Genomic DNA, 20,282 nt, shown 5'->3' with positions numbered 1-20,282 from the left:
GGAGTTGCATTAACAGAAGGCCTTGTTTATATGTTTGAACACTGGAATGTGAGATGTAATCTACACTTCGATTAGGATGATAGATATCTATTTTTCAATTTGAGCATAATTACATCTATGTAGCCTACACTTTCTCGTTCGGAACACTTAACACGAGTGGGGGGGGGTGCGTCTTCATGACAATGATCACAAGAGCAGCTGCTCACCGATTTGACGGGTCCAACGCAGCTCCACCTTCGACACCAAAACATCCGCTATGGGGGTGTCTGCCATCGCCGGTTAACGCTTGATCTGATTGATCTGATTGAATCTAAACCTTAATAAAAATGAAAGCAAGTAATTTCTATGATTTGTTAATTTCATTTTACCAAAACATTTCTGAATATATCCCACTTAACATGTTGCTCAAAATGTAAGTATATTTTATGAGGATAACCAAAGATATACAAAATTGCGTGATTGAACTAATTGTAAATCTGGATTTAATCTCCTTGCACTTCCTATCTTGCCACATGGCTCTGTTTTTAGAGGATTGTGAGTAATTACATTTTTTTGGACTTTATGATTCTTATACACAAATGTTGTATGCATGTTTGAAGAAAGAAGAGTATACTTCTATATTAGTATCAATCAGCTTGTTGTGCTATGAGGTGTAATTGGTCATAATGAACAGATATTAAAACAGTCAGGCAAAATTACATTCAAAGATGAGATGACCCATTCCCACATTTCCAACTTTTAATTGTAGAGACAAATACAGCATCCTGCAATGTCTGCTGTAAAACCTGTAGTTATTGCTGGTGGATTGAGTACTGTGCTCAACAATGCCTACCATAATGGGTTAAACTGGCAAATGATCTGCTCTACCAACTCTACCAAATGCTCTACCAACTGTGGCTCAGTTGGTAGAGCATGGTGTTTGCAACGTCAGCATGGTGTGTGCAACGCCAGGGTTGTGAGTTTGGTTCCCACGGGGGGCCAGTACAAAAAAATAAATAAAAAAATGCATGAAATGAAAATGAAATGTATGTATTCACTACTGTAAGTCGCTCTGGATAAGAGCGTCTGCTAAATGACTGAAATGTAAAATGTGATCAGATTCATAAATTAATGTTAAACATAAAAATACTCCAGAGGAAGAGATGTAATTCTGCATTAGGCAGGATTTGAAACACTATTATAGTGTTTAGAAGCTATAGAGAGAGGGAACGACACCAAAGGAGAAGGCATCTAATTCTGCACTAAATACAACTTGAAACAACAAAAAGTGTTTTTAACCTCTCTAGGGGAGGTGGGACGAAATCGTCCCACACTATTCAACAGCCAGTGACAAATCAGAGCGCCAAATTTAAAACCACAAAATGTCATAATTCAAAGTTCTCAAACATAGGACTATTTTACACCATTTTATAGATACACTTCTCCTGAATCGAACCACGTTGTCCGATTTCCAAAAGGCTTTACAGCGAAAGCAAAACATTAGATTATGTTAGGAGAGTACATAGACACAAAAAACCACACAGCCATTTCCAAGCAACTAGCATGCATCACAAATACACAAAACACAGCTAAATGCAGCACTAACCTTTGATGATCTTCATCAGATGACACTCCTAGGACATTATGTTATACAATACATGCATGTTTTGTTCAATCAAGTTCATATTTATATCAAAAACCAGCTTTTTACATTAGCATGTGATGTTCAGAACTAGCATACCCACCGAAAACTTCCGGTGAATTTACTAAATTACTCACGATAAACGTTGACAAAATACATAACAATTATTTTAAGAATTATAGATACAGAACTCCTTTATGCAATCGCAGTGTCCGATTTTAAAATAGCTTTTCGGCGAAAGCACATTTTGCAATATTCTGAGTACATAGCTCGGCCATCACGGCTAGCTAATTTGACACCCACCAAGTTTGGGACAACCTAAACTCAGAATTACTATTAGAAAAATTGGATTACCTTTGCTGTTCTTCGTCAGAATGCACTCCCAGGACTTCTACTTCAACAACAAATGTTGTTTTGGTTCCAAATAATCCAAGGTTATATCCAAATCCCTCTGTTTTGTTCGTGCGTTCAGGTCACTATCCGAAGGGTGACACGCGAGCGCATTTCGTGACAAAAAAATTCAAAATATTCCATTACCCTACTTAGAAGCATGTCAAACGCTGTTTAAAATCAATTTTTATGCGATTTTTCTCGTAAAATAGCGATAATATTCCAACCGGGCAACGTTGTATTCATACAAAGGCTGAAAGAAAAAAATGGAGTAGTCTCGTGAACACGCATCTCAGTCTCACTGTCCCCAGGCTGACCACTAACAAATTCTGCTGCTGTTCTTTGCCCAGAGACAGCAGACACCCCATTCCACTTTCTGGCGGCTTTAGAGAGCCAATGGAAGCCTTAGAAAATGTCACGTTACAGCACAGATGCTGTATTTTCGATAGAGATGCAACAGAAGGACAACAAATTGTCAGACAGGGCACTTCCTGTATGGAATCTTCTCAGGTTTCGGCCTGCCATATGAGTTCTGTTATACTCACAGACACCATTCAAACAGTTTTAGAAACTTTAGAGTGTTTTCTATCCACATCTACTAATTATATGCATATTCTAGTTTCTGGGCAGGAGTAGTAACCAGATTAAATCGGGTACGTTTTTTATCTGGCCGTGAAAATACTGCCCCCTATCCCAAAGAAGTTAACCATTTCCGTCAAGGTGTTGCACAACACTTGTTTAAGGGGTGTTACAACACACCATCTAATGTTTCGAAACATCTCAGGAAGATGTTTCAATACTCCAGCAAAGTTAAGGTTTCGTCTCCTTCATGTTGGTGGCAGCTCAGTTGCCACTAGTGTTCTGGTGTTACAAAGCACTTAATTTAAACAGTGTGTCTTCCAAAAGTGACACACTTTCATACATACCTTCCACCAATCATCATTGGAGTCGTCCGCCAGTATGATTCTGTCTCCGGGTCTAAATTGGAAATAAATTGAGCGAAATAAATGTCACAGGAACAGCCAAATACATACATTGAATGTACAAAACATTAAGGACACCTGATCTTTCCATGACATAGACTGACCAGGTGAAAGCTATGATCCCTTATTTATGTCACTTCTTAAATCCAATTCAATCAGTGTTGATGAAGGGGAGTAGACAGGTTAAAGAAAGATTTTTAAGCCTTGAGACAATTGAGACATGGATTGTGTATGTGTGCCATTCAGAGGGTGTAAGTGCCTTTGAACAGGGTATGGTAGTAGGTGCCAGGAGCACCGGTTTGTGCCAAGAACTGCAACGCTGCTGGGTTTTTCATGCTCAACAGTTTCCCGTGTGTATGAAGAATGGTCCAGCACCCAAAGGATATCCAGCCAACTTGATACAACTGTGGGAAGCATTGGAGTCAACATGGGCCAGCATCCCTGTGGAACACTTTTGACACCTTGTAGAGTCCATGCCCTGATGAACTGAGACAGTTCTGAGGGCAAAATGTGTGTGTGGGGGGAGGGGGTGCAACTCAATATTAGGAAGCTGTTCCTAATGTTTGGTATACTCAGTGTATAATCTAAAACATATTGCTGGTATGTCAGTATAAATATTGGAGGACAAAGGACTGTTGGATATTCTGGAGGACAGAATATGGTGATTCAGACACATGCTACTGCTGTTCCCTACAGGGTAGCTGAAGTCAGTGAAAACAGCCTCTGCTGCCTCACACTGTTCAATGGCACTCCATTATTGTCAGTTGTCAATGGCCATACAAACGATGCCTCAGTTTTCACCTATTGTTTTTCCTTCCTTATGTGTCCTCATTGTTATCCATTCAAAGCCTATGCGAAGCCTTGATAAATATTTTTCAACCAATGAGAAACAACAGTCGTAGTTGTTTCCTGCTTGTCATTCATCTCTTGTGGTCTAATTAGAGGATTGGTACTGAAAATGCTCTCTCAGAGAGAATAGAGCTCTGGTGCTCTAAATGAGATCATCATCATCTGACAATAAGAAAGACAAACCTGAAATAATGTTGTTTCAATTACCACTTGTTGCTTCCTGAAGTCATACGCCTCTTTTAAACATGCTGTCTATTGAATTATGACTAGGGCTGCTTTTCATATACATTTTCCATATATCCTGGTTAAAAGATTCCTGGCATTAAGAGGGAATAAGCAGGTAATCCGTGAATCCTCCTACCAGGATTTTGGGAAAACATCAGAATTTTTTGTGTTGAATAATTTATTTTCTAGCATGGAATGTGAAGGTCATTCTGTTTCTTTTATTTGTTGATAATCAGTGAAGCTAATACCGGTAGAGGGGAGGGAGGGGGGTGTTCCTGTGTTGGGGAGGGAAGGGTTTTGTGTAGGTCGAAGGAATAACGGGGCATTATCTATGTCATATTTTGATGATTGATTGTTAATTAAATTGTAAAAAAATAAGAAAAAATAAATGCCAATAAATATATTGTAAAAAAAAAAAAAAAAAAAAGCTTTTAAAAAGATGGTTGATTTTGAACAATTAAGTATATAGCCAATCCGAATATGTTTAGAAACATGCTTTTAGTATTCATAATCACCATCATATTCAAGTAGCAATAGGCTAATCAAAAAATGCCAAAGAAAGTTATCACAAGCCAGGTGTAAAAAGTTCACAACATGTAATGTAAAAGAGATTGAAATGTTCCAGCTTTTGATGAGGGTGCCTACATTGTGATTTTTTTTGTGTCCGTCTGAAGTATTGATTAAGATCTGTATTGGGATCCTGAGACCTTGAACATGTCTAGCTTGGCTTTCATTGGAAAAAATTTAAAACAACACTTGACGCAGCGGGCAACTGTACAGCAGCTAATTGTGGGCTAGGAGTCATGCTGTGCTGTGGGTGTCAATACATTTCAAATTAAGTGTGGGATGATTGAAATCTGTCTGGGGATCTCATATTGGAGCGTCCGAGAGAAGACTATCAGGATTACTGAGGGAATTATGTAGTAAAATGGATACTTAGGGCCAAGGGCTGTTGAGAGAGAAACCCTTATTTCGTAACGGTGAATCGAAAAGTACATTAAAAAAAGGTTTACGTTATGGTAGTCCAGACAATTGTTAGCTTACAAAAGGTTTTAGAAAATCTCAGAGACACAGAGACATTGTCTCATAACCATCATATTGTCATCGGGTCAAATTATATCTTTATCATCTTTTTTCAGTTAATGTTTGGCTTACACTCCGTGAAAAAAGGGTACAGTTAGGGAACAGTATTGTTCCCTGGGGTACAAAAATGTAAATACACAATGTACCTTCAGAGTGATCTCATATCAAAAGTGCCTTTTCCCAAGAACACTAAGGTAACCTGCCTAAATGACTACCGACCCGTAGCACTCACGTCTGCTTTGAAAGGCTGGTCATGGCTCACATCAACACCATCATCCCGGAAACCCTAGACCCACTCCAATTTGCATACCGCCCCAATAGATCCACCGACGACGCAATCTGAATCACACTCCACACTGCCCTTTCCTGCCTGGACAAAAGGAACACCTATGTGAGAATGCTGTTCATTGACTACAGCTCAGCGTTCAACATCATAGTGCCCACAAAGCTCATCACTAAGCTAGGGGCCCTGGGACTAAACACCTCCCTCTGCAACTGGATCCTGGACTTCCTGACGGGTCACCCCCAGGTGGTAAGGGTAGGCAACAACCCATCTGCCACGCTGATCCTCAACACTGGGGCCCCTCAAGGGTGAGTGCTTAGTCCCCTCCTGTACTCCCGGTTCACCCACGACTGCGTGGCCAAACACGATTCCAACACCATCATTCAAGTTTGCTGACGACACAACAGTGGTAGGTCTGATCACCGACAACAATGAGACAGCCTATAGGGAGGAGGTCAGAGACCTGGCAGTGTGGTGCCAGGACAACAACCTCTCCCTCAATGTCAGAAAGACAAAGGATCTGATCGTGGACTACAGGAAAAGGCGGGCCGTACAGGCCCTTACTAATATCGACGGGGCTTTAGTGGAGCGGGTCGAGAGTTTCATGTTCCTTGGTGTCCACATTACCAACGAACTATCATGGTCCAAACACACCAAGACAGTAGTGAAGAGGGCACAACAACACCTTTTCCCCCTCAAGAGACTGAAAACATTTGGCTGGGGTCCCCAGATCCTCAAAAAGTTATACAGCTGCACCATCGAGAGCATCCTGACCGGTTGCATCACCGCCTGGTATGGCAGCTGCTTGGTATCTGACCATAAGGAGCTACATAGGGTAGTGCGTACAGCCCAGTACATCATTAGGACCAAGCTTCCTGACATCCAGGACCTGCAGTTGAAGTCAGAAGTTTACATACATTTAGGTTGAAGTCATTCAAACTCGTTTTTCAACCACTCCACAAATTTCTTGTTAACAAACTGTAGTTTTGGCAAGTCGGTTTGGACATCTACTTTGTGCATGCACAAGTAATTATTCCAACAATTGTTTACAGACAGATTATTTCACTTATAATTCACTGTATCACAATTCCAGTGGGTCAGAAGTTTACATACACTAAGTTGACTGTGCCTTTAAACAGCTTGGAATATTCAAAAAAATGGTGTCATGGCTTTAGAAGCTTCTGAAAGGCTAATTGACATAATTTGAGTCAATTGGAGGTGTACCTGTGGATGTATTTCAAGGTCTACCTTCAAACTCAGTGCCTCTTTGCTTGACATTATGAGAAAATCAAAAGAAATCAGCCAGGACCTCAGAAATTTTCCTGGTATAAGTCTGGTTCATCCTTGGGAGCAATTTCCAAATGCCTGAAGGTACCACGTTCATCTGTACAAACAATAGGGCGTAAGTATAAACACCAGCCGTCATACCGCTCAGGAAGGAGACGCGTTCTGTCTCCTAGAGATGAACGTACTTTGGTGCGAATAGTGCAAAGCAATCCCAGAACAACAGCAAAGGACCTTGTGAAGATGCTGGAGGAAACAGATACAAAAGTATCTATATCCACAGTAAAACGAGTCCTATATCGACATAACCTGAAAGGCCGCTCAGCAAGGAAGAAGCCACTGCTTCAAAACCGCCATAAAAAAGCCAGACTACGTTTTGCAACTTCTCATGCGGACAATGATCGTACTTTTTGGAGAAATGTCCTCTGGTCTGATGAAACAAAAATATAACTGTTTGGCCATAATGACCATCGTAATGTTTGGAGGAAAACGGGGGAGGCTTGCAAGCCGAAGAACACCATCCCAACCGTGAAGCATGGGAGTGGCAGCATCATGTTGTGGAGGTGCTTTGCTGCAGGAGGGACTGGTGCACTTCACAAAATAGATGGCATCATTAGCAAGGAAAATTATGTGAATATATCGAAGCAACATCTCAAGACATCAGTCAGGAAGTTAAAGTTTGGTCGCAAATGGGTCTTCAAAATGGACAATGACCTCAAGCATACTTCCAAAGTTGTGGCAAAATGGCTTAAGGACAACAAAGTCAAGGTATTGGAGTGGCCATCACAAAGCCCTGACCTCAATCCTATAGAAAATGTGTGGGCAGAACTGAAAAAGCGTGTGCGAGCAAGGAGGCCTACAAACCTGACTCAGTTACACCAGCTCTGTCAGGAGGAATGGGCCAAAATTCACCCAACTTATTGTGGGAAGCTTGTGGAAGGCTACCCGAAACGTTTGACCCAAGTTAAACAATTTAAAGGCAATGCTACCAAATACTAATTGAGTGTATGTAAACTTCTGACCCACTGGGAATGTGATGAAAGAAATTAAAGCTGAAATAAATCATTCTCTGTACTATTATTCTGACATTTCACATTCTTAAAATAAAGTGGTGATCCTAACTGACCTAAGACAGGGAATTTTTACTAGGATTAAATGTCAGGAATTGTGAAAAATTTAGTTAAAATGTACTTGGCTAAGGTGTATGTAAACTTCCAACTTCAACTGTATATACTACGCAGTGTCAGAGGAAGCCCCAAAAGACTGTCAAAGACTCCTTCCACCATAGTCATAGACAGTTCGCTCTGCTACTGCACAGCAAGCGGTACCGGAGCGCCAAGTCTAGGACCAAAAGGCTCCTTAACAGCTTCTACCCCCAAGACATAAGACTTTACATTGTAGCAAAGTGTCATTTCTTCAGTGTTGTCACATGAAAAGATGTACTCAAATATTTACAAAAATGTGAGGGGTGTACTCACTTTTGTGAGATACTGTATATTTTGTTGTTGTTATAAAAAGATGCTACTGCATAACGTTTATTGAACACTAGAAAAAAAATGTGTTATTAGTTTTCTTTTGTTTTAGCATTTAGCCTACAGTAACATAAACTAATGCAATTGCAATTGTGTTATTTTAAATATTTTTTCGTATCTAAGACCTTCATAAACACAACCAAATTATAATTTTTGTGATAGCATATATGCATTAAATACACCTTTAGAATGTTGCATTCAGAGTAACTGTTCATTAGCTCGAAGGGGGGTCCCTCAAGGCCCAGCGTTGTGTTAATGCTGAAACTGCCATGTCTGTTTGGGATATTACAACAACAAAGAAGTTACTGCAAACAACAAACACTGTTTTTTGCACGCGTGATAGAACAGAAGAATATGTACTGCAATTTCTTTACCACACTGCTCACCTCCGTTTGGACGCATCCTCACCTCCATTTAGTCAACAAAAACAATAACAAATGTGCCTGGGGAGACCAGTGGCGCTGTTTCAACTTTCGCAGATCTCAGCTTTACAGTTTTTCTTATTTGCATACAAGCAACTTTTGGGTCTGTGTTAAAACGAATCTATAGCAGAATAGCAATGATCAAATGCTTAAATACATTTACAGAACTTCTGATACTTTTCTTGGCTTTGTACCTGACTTGCATATCTTAGACCACCTTTTGCTAAACTTTAAATTCAAATGTCATCAGTGAATACAAAATGCACTGTTAAAGGGGTAATCTTCACTTGCTACATCCATTTTTTTTACTTATAAATTAATAATATGTACCCACTGATTCTTGCAGAATATAACTTATAAATGCCTCATGAGCTTAGTTCAACTGTCTAAGCCATCAGAACCCCAAATATAAGCTTGTTTTACTCCAATGTTTGTAAACAAAGTAAATGTAAACACACAGTTTTAACCATGTTTTTAGGCATTTAGGCATCATTTTGATATCATAGATGGTCAGCTTTTTACTGAAATAGGGGTGGGGAGATTGCTTTGTTTCAACAGCTGATTGCTGCTTTAAGTGTTTTGTTCACCGCATAATAACATTGTTTTCAACAGAGAGAAGAAATGTGTGCAATTGTGTTTATTGTTTCCAACAATCCGTAAACACTACTGCACAAAATTCTAAATCACCCAATCAGTGTCATACCATACAATATAGGGAAATACTGTATCTAGTCAATGGACTGTCTAATTTGTATACATTTTTACAATATTGCGGACATGCAGAGATGCAGAGAATGAAGTTGGGTTACTTCTAAGTAACTTTGGGTTACTCCTAAGTCATTGTCTTTAACATTGTGACATTTCATTTTTAGAGCTTTGCTTTGGTGTGGATTGAGGACTATACATTCATACCAGTTGTGTTCCTCCATTGTATTCACCCTTCCTTATTTCTATTGTGGATTGTGTTTCTGTGTGACAATGGAAAGTCTACAAAACTATGAGCAAACCAGTCTATCTATTGAATACATGGATTTGGATTGTGATGATACCGAAGAATGAATCCTTTACAAATTGTGCTTTTTGCTTCTTCTTTTTTTTAAATCAGTAATAATTTTTGATGTGTATGAAATTGTTTGGTTAAATATGCATAAAAGGAGTGTAATAATTCTGCCCATAATTCTGCACCTTTGGATAGTTGTACTTCCAATTTTGATCATCATGATTTAGTGACCGCAAAGAAAATGTATCTACTTGTATTTTTAACAAACTTTTTGTTTTGTCTGCTTGGACTCAAGAGATAAGTACGGTTGCGTTAATCTTTTTGGTTGATCTTTTTGCAATCTTGACGGTATAATATTGTTTTGATGGATGTATTTATGTTTTGAGAAGGCAACTACATTTTGAAAACATATGTACTGTTTCGCAAAAGGCCACAGAGTTCTGTGTCAACAACATTGTTCCAGAAAATGCTTGTACGCGATTGAGAAAAAGTATAAGTACAATTCTATACCTTTTTTTCTGAAAGTGTATGATTAGGAGACGGTTTTATGGTCGTTTAACTGAGCAGGTATAAACAGAAGATCACACACAAATCACAGACAATTAAAAGATCATGCGTAATAAAAAATACAATGTTTGTTCATGTTGTATTAGAGAAGAACACTGACAAATATCTATTGAGCAGTGATTAGAGCATGCATTCAGTGACGCCTGCCTGCTTATCTAGGTAAACACAGTATATGTTAGACATTCAAAAGGAGCATAGGTAATTGTTAACACAATGGGATTACAAAGAGAATGCAGGAAAAGTTCAGGCAAAGCCAAGGCCCTTTAGAAACCAATCAAACATCCATCCAGTTCGGACAGTGAGCTGCTAGGAGCTTTTGGCCTCTGCAGATAAAGAGACTTTTAACTAAGCAATCCCACAAATTAGTCTGACCATTGATTAGTCTGTTTTTTGTTAGTGTGTGTGTGTGTATGTGTATGTGTGTGGATCCCACTGACCTCATCTCCAGGTCTTCACTTTCCTGGGGTGTGAATGTGAACAAAGCCACATAGGTGTTGAGCTGCAGTATGTCCTTCTGCAGCAGTCTCCTCTCCTACAAAGCACACACACACACACACACACACACACACACACACACACACACACACACACACACACACACACACACACACACACACACACACACACACACACACACACACACACACACACACACACACACACACACACACACACACAACACAGAAGGTGTCAGCACAATCCACCAAACAGGTTGTCTGAGTATAGACTGTTATTGTTATTCACTAATCGAATCAAAGGGGAAATGCATAATTTATTCACTAGGGGTTCACAGCGACATGGTCAAATAACTCAAGCATACATTGGTAACTTTTTTTCTAATTTGGCACACAGAAACTTTGGACACATGGTGTAAAAAACAAAACAATCACTATCTATCACTGGTATTTTAGATACTAATGCTCTGTCATTCAAGGGTTTTTCTTTATTTTTACTATTTTCTAAATTGTAGAATAATAGTGAAGACATCAACACTATGAAATAACACACATGGAATCATGTAGTAACCAAAAAAGTGTTCAACAAATCTAAATATATTTGAGATTCTTTAAAGTAGCCACCCTTTCCCTTGATGACAGCTTTGCACACTCTTGGCATTCTCTCAACCAGCTTCACCTGGAATGCGTTTCCAACAGTCTTGAATGAGTTCCCATATATGCTGAGCACTTGTTGACTGCTTTTCCTTCCTTCTGCGGTCCAACTCACCCCTTCTGATCTGAGGGCCTGGCTACACCAGACCAGTAGGCCGCACTATAGATGTCATTGGCACCAGTGGCACCATAGGATAGTGGACTTTGTCTCATGCAAATTAATGTTAGATTTCAATTATGCAGATGAACAGTGTGAAATATTGTGATTAGTATATCATGATTAGTATAATCAAATATTGTTGCCATATTATGTGGTCTGAACGTAGTGAAAAGTGGATATTTTATTCTGTAAAATGAGAATGAGTCCTGCCGCTAGCGCAGTCAGTGTATTACTGCTATGAAAGTCCATTGAACTATTTGGGAATGCTAATGTTGCGTGTACCAACTGTGATTTAAATCAACATAGTAATGTTTTCAATGATTGCACATAAAGTAAGATAGTTCCTACATGATAGAGTGCTTGCTTTGTTATCTAACTAATCTTGTGTCCTTTCTGCCATCCTGTGAACCCCAATCATTGCTGTTCGGAGCTATGTTTCCTTTTGATTATTCCAAGATTATAATGAGCTGTTGTTCCAATCGATGGAAGGAGAATTGCTCAAGTCGTTCTGCCACCTGCTACTGTAAAGTTTCCACAACATTATATCATCAACATGAGTGGGAGGAAGCATCCCCTTGTGTAGTTGTTCTGTTTTCATAAGCGCCCAGGAAATTAAAAGACAATAAAAGCGGGGGCGGAGAGGATGTTGTTAGAGAAGAGCTAACCCAATTATCGCAGACACATTTTGTTAATGTAATTGCACACACCCACACCGAAAGGCATTTTTCTACTTTTGTCACAATTAGTCGCGAGTTCACAATTACCTAAAATATTGTTGCAACCAGTCAACAAATGTGTCATGAATTGAGGAAGAATCATAGCAAAGTAGAGACCACAATGTACTGTACATGTTCTAAATGGTCTTCCATTCCAACAGAAATAACAACATCTCAAAGTCCCTCTCCTCCCAGACTGCAGTTATGGTACTGCATAGCTATGATGTGTCGTGTCTTGGGATGACTGTTCCAAAATGGTCAGCATGCATCACCCAGGTGGGCACCTGATATTAGTGATGGATGAGCTGAGTTACTCTCTAGCAATGCTCTGCTGGCTCTGGGTTAAAATGCTGTAAGGCACAGAAACTTTAGGCGATCCATTATGGCAAACCAGCAGCTCTCTGGGGGCCTTTCGACTCTGATGGCTAGCGCTAGTTGATAATATATGTACTGTATGTGTCTGTATGGTGGCCATTACATTGGGAAAGCAGAGATCACTGAAGAAAGACCAATAAGAAATAGTGAAGCATTAGAGGTTATATGAGGAGCAGCAAATAAAGTCTACAAGTTCACATTAGTGTGAGAGTACAAGTCATTTGATTAGTTCTCAATCGTTCAATACATGGGGACATTAAATGTCCAGGGAACAGGTGTGTTCGGAATATGGGAAAATAAATAGGCTGCAAATTTGAACAGGCCAGCCGGTTGTTTGTGGCTCTTATTTCAGATAGGACAGGAGGCACCATGGGGCAATCTGCTCCTGCAGTGTGTGGTTAATTCAAAGTCAGAGCCTGTGTCTCTGTGCCAGGCTTTTATAGACCTGCCTTCAGACAGACAAATGACCTCCACCCGGCTGTGCTAAGCTCAGCCAGATAAGAGTGGAAAATACCACTTTACATGTTTCAGCGAGCTGGCCAGGAGAGATTGCATAATGTATGTGTGTGCAGCGTGTGTGTTTCAAGTTTTATTTCAAGATTCAAGTTTTATTAGTCATTTCTAGAGGATACACATGGTATACACCGTCCAATAAAATGCTTACTTGCAGGTTCCTTCTCAACAATGCAACAACAATAAGAAATAATAAAAGATAAGAATACGAACATAAAGTTATAGGAGTATTGTTAGAGGGTAAAGACAAATATTTTTATTCGCGTTCCAAGCAGGTATTAACCCTGCCTAAAGGAAAAGAGTAGGATAGATAGAGACCCACTACCAGATGCACACATATCAGAAGAGACTGCCTAGAGGGTAGCCTGTTTGCCAGATAGCCAGTGGAGAGAAAAGATAAGACACACCATATGAAGCACATGTCACAGCACGGGGGTAACCCAAACCAATAATACCTCATAAAAGAATAATGCCAACTTCATAGAAACAATTGACAAGAATGAACACAGTCATAACCCTTAGAGAATTTGCAATATTCTGTATTACCTCCCAGTGAAGGAGTAAGGGGGAATTAATGGGTGTGTAGGGGTGTGTTCATAGACAAAAAAGGCCTTAAAATGTCCAAAATCTTCTCCGGCAAATGTCAATAGCACCACACCAAATCAATACATTTCAAAGAACAATAAACAAACTTGCACGCAACCTCCATTTAACTAAAATGTCAACCCAAATGTCAAATAAAATAAAATTGTATTTGTCACATGCACCGAATACAACAGTTGTAGACCTTACCGTGAAATGCATACTTACAAGCCCTTAACCAACAATGCAGTTTTAAGAAAATAAAGTTAAGAAAATATTTACTAAATAAACTAAATTAAAAAAACTAACACAATGAAATAACAATAATGAGGCTATTTACTGCATCCGCCATTGCTCTAATTCTGCGAAGGGAGGTCTTTACCAGATACAGGATTCCAGACCAAATTCTCTCTGACCAAGGTCCGCAGTTCATCTCAGGAATTTACAAAGAGCTCTGTACCTACTTAGGTGTAGTTGCCAAGCTGACCACGGCCTACCTGACCGAGAGGGTAAACCTGAAGGGGATGATTGCTTCATTTGTGGGGGATCAGCATACAAGGTGGGATCAGCATCTTCCTGAATTTCGCTTTGCACTGAACTCTGCGGTTCAGGAGTCTTCTGGGGTCACTCCCGCCGAACTACATCTGGGAAGACCAATAAAAGGTCTGATGGACAGAGTCTTGCAAAGTTCCAACGTTTCACCTGACTGCTCAGCGTTTGATGCAGTCCAACACCACCACACCTTGCTAGCCAGAGCGGAGGCCAGCAGAATCAAAGCCAAACAACGGCAGCTCAGAAACTATGACAAACATGGACGAGACATGTGTTTCCCACACCAGTCTTATGTCTGGATCCGTTCTAATCATCTGTCAAAGGCGTCAAAGCAGTTCACTGCCAAGCTAGATTCGAGATTGAAAAGGTCCCTACTGTGTGGTGCAGCAGTTGGGGTCGGTGAACTACCTGGTCTGTTTGGAAGACACTGAGAAGATGTCAGGACGGTGCATGTTGTTGACCTAAAGCCCTGCTACCCTACGGCAGAAGAGCTGGATCGCAGGCAAAAGCAACATCTGCAGGAACTCTTCTTGGAGGACTCCGATGATGAGGACTTCCCTGATTTTGTGTAGTAGGAACATGAACCTGCCAAAGCCTGAATCCGCTCTGTTTCTGGGGGGAGGAGTGTGGCGAAATCCTGCACCGCGCCTTCACTCTGCGCTGACACTTTAAGAGCACATCAGCAGTCAGGAAGGAGAAAATAAAGATAGCTCTTCCGGCTCTGTGTGGGAGCTCTCGGTTGGCGTGGCAGTTTGATACTGTGTGCAACTCTGCAGAAGTCTATTTTCAGCGTGCTTAGTTTGTAAAGTGTTTAAGTCGATTGGCGGTGTTACCGCTCTAGGTCGTAGTTGTAATCTTTCGGAACCGCTCCTGTTATTGATCGCATGGATTAGTAGCAAAAATGTTGCGAAACTTTAACATACAAACCAACAAACCATCAGACGGATAGACAGTGCAACAGCTAAGTCTAATTTTCTCCCTATCATTCCAGTGCTTTATGCTGCAGCAGACTTTCTTTTTTTCAATGTGCTCCCTTTGATGTTCAGTGTCGCTGGAGTATTATTGCCATTCCAGATGTATTTGGGTTGACATTTTAGTTAAAGGGAGCTTGTGTGCGAGTTGATTGTTTATTGTTGTTTGAACTGTATTGATTTGGTGTGTTACTACTGACATTTTCCTGAGAAGATTTTGGACATTTTAAGGCCTTTGTTATGTCTGTGAACACACCCCCACACACCCATTCATTCCCCCCTCCTCCACTGGGAGGTAATACAGAATATTGCAAATACCGGTACCGAGTCAATGTCAATGTACGGGGGTACAGGTTAGTCAAGGTCATTTGTACATGTAGGTAGGGGTAAAGTGACTATGCATAGATAATAAACAGTAAGTAGGAGCAGTGTAAAAACAAACGGGGGGGTGTCAATGCAAATAGACCAGGTGGCCATTTGATTAATTGTGGCTTGGGGTCAGAAGCTACTAAGGAGCCTTTTCAACCTAGACGTGGCGCTCCGGTCCGCTTGCCTTGTGGTAGCATAGAGAAGAGTCTATGACTTGGGTGACTGGAGTCTTTGACAATTTTTTGGGCCTGCCTCTGACACCGCCTAGTATATGGTTCCTGGATGGCAGGAAGCTTGGTCCCAGTGATGTACTGGGCCGTACGCACTACTCCCTGTAGTGCCTTACGGTCGGATGCCGAGCAGTTGCCATACCAGGCGGTGATGCAACCGGTCAGGATGCTCTTGATGGTGCAGCTGTATAACTTTTTGAGGATCTGGGGACCCATAACAAATCTTTTCAGTCTCCTGAGGGGGGAAAGGTATTGTCGTGCCCTCTTCACGACTTTCTTGGTGTGTTTGGACCATGATAGTTCGTTGGTGATGTGGACGCAAAGGAACCTGCAACTCTCGACGCGCTCCACTACAGCCCCGTCGATGCGAATGGGGGTGTTTTCGGCCCTACTTTTCCTGTAGTCCACGATCATCATCTCCTTTGTCTTGCTCACGTCGAGGGAGAGGTTGTTGTCCTGGTACCACACTGCAAGGTCTCTGACCTCCCTATAGGCTGTCTCATCGTTGCCGGTAATCAGGCCTACTACAATTGAGTCGTCAGCAAACTTAATGATGGTGTTGGAATCGTGCTTGGCCACACAGTCGTGGGGGAACCAGGAGTACAGGAGGGGACTCAGCACACACCCCTGAGGAACCCCCGTGTTGAGTATCAGCGTGGCAGATAAGTTGTTGCCTACCCTTACCACCTTGGGGGGCCCGTCAGGAAGTCCAGGATCCAGTTGCAGGGGAGGTTTTTAGTCCCAGGGTCCTTAACTTAGTGATGAGCATTGTGGACACTATGGTGTTGAACGCTGAACTTTAGTCAATAAACAGCATTCTCACACAGGTGTTCCTTTTGTCCAGGTGGGAAACGGCAGTGTGAAGTGCGATTGAGATTGCGTCACCTGTGGATCTGTTGGGGCAGTATGCAAATTGTAGTGGGATGTTGGTGTTGTTGTGCGCCATGACCAGCATTTCAAAGCACTTCATGGCTACCGACGTGAGTGCTACGGAGCGGTAGTCATTTAGGCAGGTTAACTTTGCTATCTTGAGCACTTTTTTTTTCTTGAAACATGTAGGTATTACAGACTCGGTTAGGGAGAGGTTGAAAATGTCAGTGAACTTGCCCATTGGTCCATGCATGCTCTGAGTACACGTCCTGGTAATCCAACTGGTCCCACGGCCTTGTGAATTTTGACCTGTTTAACCTCTTGACGGTCGCCTAGGATAGCGGGCGCCACAGCGCATTTTGAAAAAAATTTGTGCCCATTTTAAACGGCCTACTACTCAAACTCAGAAGCTAGGATATGCATATAATTAATAATTGTGGATAGAAAACACCCTAAAGTTTCTAAAACTGTTTGAATGGTGTCTGTGAGTATAACAGAACTCATATGGCAGTCAAAACCCCGAGACAGATCGAAACAGGAAGTGGAATTCTGAATTGCGAACTCAACTTCATCACGTTGCTTATTAATCACACCATGAGCTATGGTTCATTGAGCACTTCCTATTGCTTCCACTAGATGTCCCCAGTCTTTACAAAGTGGTTTGAGTCTCCTACTGTTAAAACTGAATGAATGAGACGCTGTTGAAATTGGTCACATGTGGAGGGCCATCACCATTATGATGCCCTGGCTTCCCTCCCCTTTCGAAACGTTTTGAAAGACAATGCAATCATCCTCCTTGAATCTTATTGGCTCTCTTGTTGAAAAAGGCCCTGAAGATTTATGTTATACAACGTTTGACATGTTTGAACGAACCTAAATGGGAAAAAATGCATTTTCTCGAAATAGCTGTCCCGCGGCCGACGGAGCATTTGGATCAGCCTTCAGACGCGCTAACAAGAACAAGCTCTTGGAACATAAAGGAGTAATTTTTTCGAACAAAAATACATTTGTTGTGGACCTGGGATTCCTGGAAGTGCTTTCTGATGAAGACAACCAAAGGTAAGGGATTACTGACAATAGTATACAAGACTAGATGTGATATGCGATTGTTCCAAGATGGCGCTGACCTGTAACGTTAGCCTATTTTTCAGAGTATCGCATCCCCTTTCATCGCAAAGTATGATTACCCAGTAAAGTTATTTTTAAATCTGGCATTACAGGTGCTTTCAAGAGATATTCATCTATAAATCTTAGAATGACAATATTACATTCTAAAAATGTTTTCGAATAGTAATTTAGTAAATTGTAGCTCTGTTTCATCGGATGCATTTGAAGGAAAATAGTTAGTCAATGTTACGCACCGATGTAAAATGCTGTTTTTATATATAAATATGAACTTTATCGAACAAAAGAATGCATGTATTGTGTAACATGATGTCCTAGGTGTGTCATCTGATGAAGATTGTCAAAGGTTAGTGCTGCATTTAGCTGTTTTTTGGTTATTTGTGATGCATGTGGTTGGTCGGAAAATGGCTATGTGGCTACTTTTATGATATACTGCTCTAACATAATCTAATGTTTTGCTTTTGCTGTAAAGCCTTTTTGAAATCGGACAACGTGGTTCGATTCAGGAGAGGTGTATATATAAAACGATATAATTTGAAAAAAAAAATGAAAAAAAGAAAACTATTAAATTTTGTTATGCTAATGGCGATATGATTTTTCGCTGGATGTCCGTCCCGTAGGTCGCACAGGGGTTAAAGGTCTTGCTCACATCGGTTATGGAGAGCGTGATCACACAGTCATCCGGAACAGCTGGTGCTCTTATACGTACATGCTTCAGTGTTACTTGCCTCGAAGCAAGCATAAAGGGCATTTAGCCGTCTGGTAGGCTCGCGTCACTGGGCAGCTCGCGGCTGGGCTTCCCTTTGTAGTCCGTAATAGTTTGCAAGCCCTGCCACATCCGACAAGCATCAGAGTCGGTGTAGTAGGATGCAATCTTAGTCTTGTATTGATGCTTTGCCTGTTTGATGGTTCATCTGAGGGCATAGCGAGATTTCTTATAAGCATCCGGATTTGTGTCCCGCTCCTTGAAAGCTGCAGTTCTAGCCTTTAGCTCCCGGGCTCCTGAGTGGCACAGTGGTCTAAGACACTGCATCTTAGTGCAGGAGGTGTCACTGCAGTACCTGGTTTGTATCCAGGCTGAATCACATCCGGCCTGGATTTGGAGTCCCATAGGGCGGTGCACAATTGGCCCAGCGTCGTCCGGGTTTGGCCGGGGTAGGCCATCATTGTAAATGTTTTTTCCCTGTGGCTCAGTTGGTAGAGCATGGTGTGTGCAACACCAGGGTTGTGGGTTCAATTCCCACAGGGGGCCAGTACAACAACAAAAAAATGTATGAAATGTATGTATTCACTACTGTAAGTCGCTCTGGATAAGAGCGTCTGCTAAATGACGTAAATGTAAATAAGAATTTGTTCTTAACCTTTATTTAACTAGGCAAGTCAGTTAAGTTAAAATAAATTAAAAGCTCAGTGTGGATGTTGTCTGTAATCGGTGGCTTCTGGTTGGGATATGTACGTACGGTCACTGTGGGGATGATGTTGTCGATGCACTTATTGATGAAGTCGGTGACTGAGGTGGAATACCCCTCAATGCCATTGGAAGAATCCCGGAACATATTCCAGTCTGTGCTAGCAAAACAGTCCTGTAGCGTAACATCCACATCATCTGACCACCTCCGTATTGAGCGAGTCACTGGTACTTCCTGCTTTAGTTTTTGCTTATAAGCAGGAATCAGGAGGATAGAATTATGGTCCGATTTTTCAAATAGAGGGCGAGGGAGAGCTTTGTACGCATCTCAGTGTGTGGAGCAAAGGTGGTCTAGAGTTGTTTTTCCTCTGGTTGCACATGTGACATGCTGGTAGAAATTAGGTGAAACGGATTTAAGTTTGCCTGCAATAAAGTCCCCGGCCACCAGGAGCGCCGCTTTTGAATGAGCACTTTCTTGTTTGCTTATGGCCTTATACAGCTCGCTGAGTGTGGTCTTAGTACCAGCGTCGGTTTGTGGTGGTAAATAGACGGCTACGAAAATATAGATGAAAAATCTCTTGGTAGATAGTGTGGTCTACAGCTTATCATGAGGTACTCTACCTCAGGCGAGCAATACCTCGAGACTACCTTAATATTAGACACCGTGCACCAGCTGTTATTGACAAATAGATACACACCCCCACTCCTCGTCTTACCGGACATAGCTGTTCTGTCATGCCGAATCACGGAAAACCCAGCCAACTGTATATTATCCATGTCGTCGTTCAGCCACGACTCGGTGAAACATAAGATATTACAGGTTTTAATGTCCCATTGGTAGGATAGTCTCAAACGGAGCTCATCCAGTTTATTCTCCAGTGATTGCACATTGGCTAATAGAACGGATGGTACAGGCGGGTTACCCGACAAATTCTCACAAGGCACCCTGATATCTGCCCCTTGTATTTCCTTCTTTTCTTCATGCGAATGACAGGGATTTGGGCCTTGCCTGGGAGCAACATTATATAGCCGTTGTGTCTGACTCATTAAAGAAAAAATCTTC

At 41.3% G+C, this 20,282-nt stretch overlaps 1 protein-coding gene across 2 annotated transcripts in view; it reads right to left on the bottom strand.

The window, feature by feature from the left end:
• Positions 1–20,282, bottom strand: part of LOC106610680 (SH3 and cysteine-rich domain-containing protein) — an 84,322-nt gene that overhangs the window by 9,756 nt on the left and 54,284 nt on the right. For both annotated transcript variants that reach the window (XM_014210146.2, XM_045723365.1), the window contains exons 8-9: positions 10,677–10,771; positions 2,938–2,989 (exon numbers count right to left, since the gene is read on the bottom strand). In XM_014210146.2, the coding sequence (XP_014065621.1) occupies positions 2,938–2,989; positions 10,677–10,771 (147 nt within the window). The remainder of the gene's footprint in view (positions 1–2,937; positions 2,990–10,676; positions 10,772–20,282) is intronic.

This window comes from Salmo salar, chromosome ssa09 (genome assembly GCF_905237065.1).
Source record: "Salmo salar chromosome ssa09, Ssal_v3.1, whole genome shotgun sequence".
Taxonomy (NCBI): domain Eukaryota; kingdom Metazoa; phylum Chordata; class Actinopteri; order Salmoniformes; family Salmonidae; genus Salmo; species Salmo salar.
The sequence above is the reverse complement of the archived record's forward strand: the minus strand, read 5'-3'. Positions and strand labels throughout refer to the sequence as shown.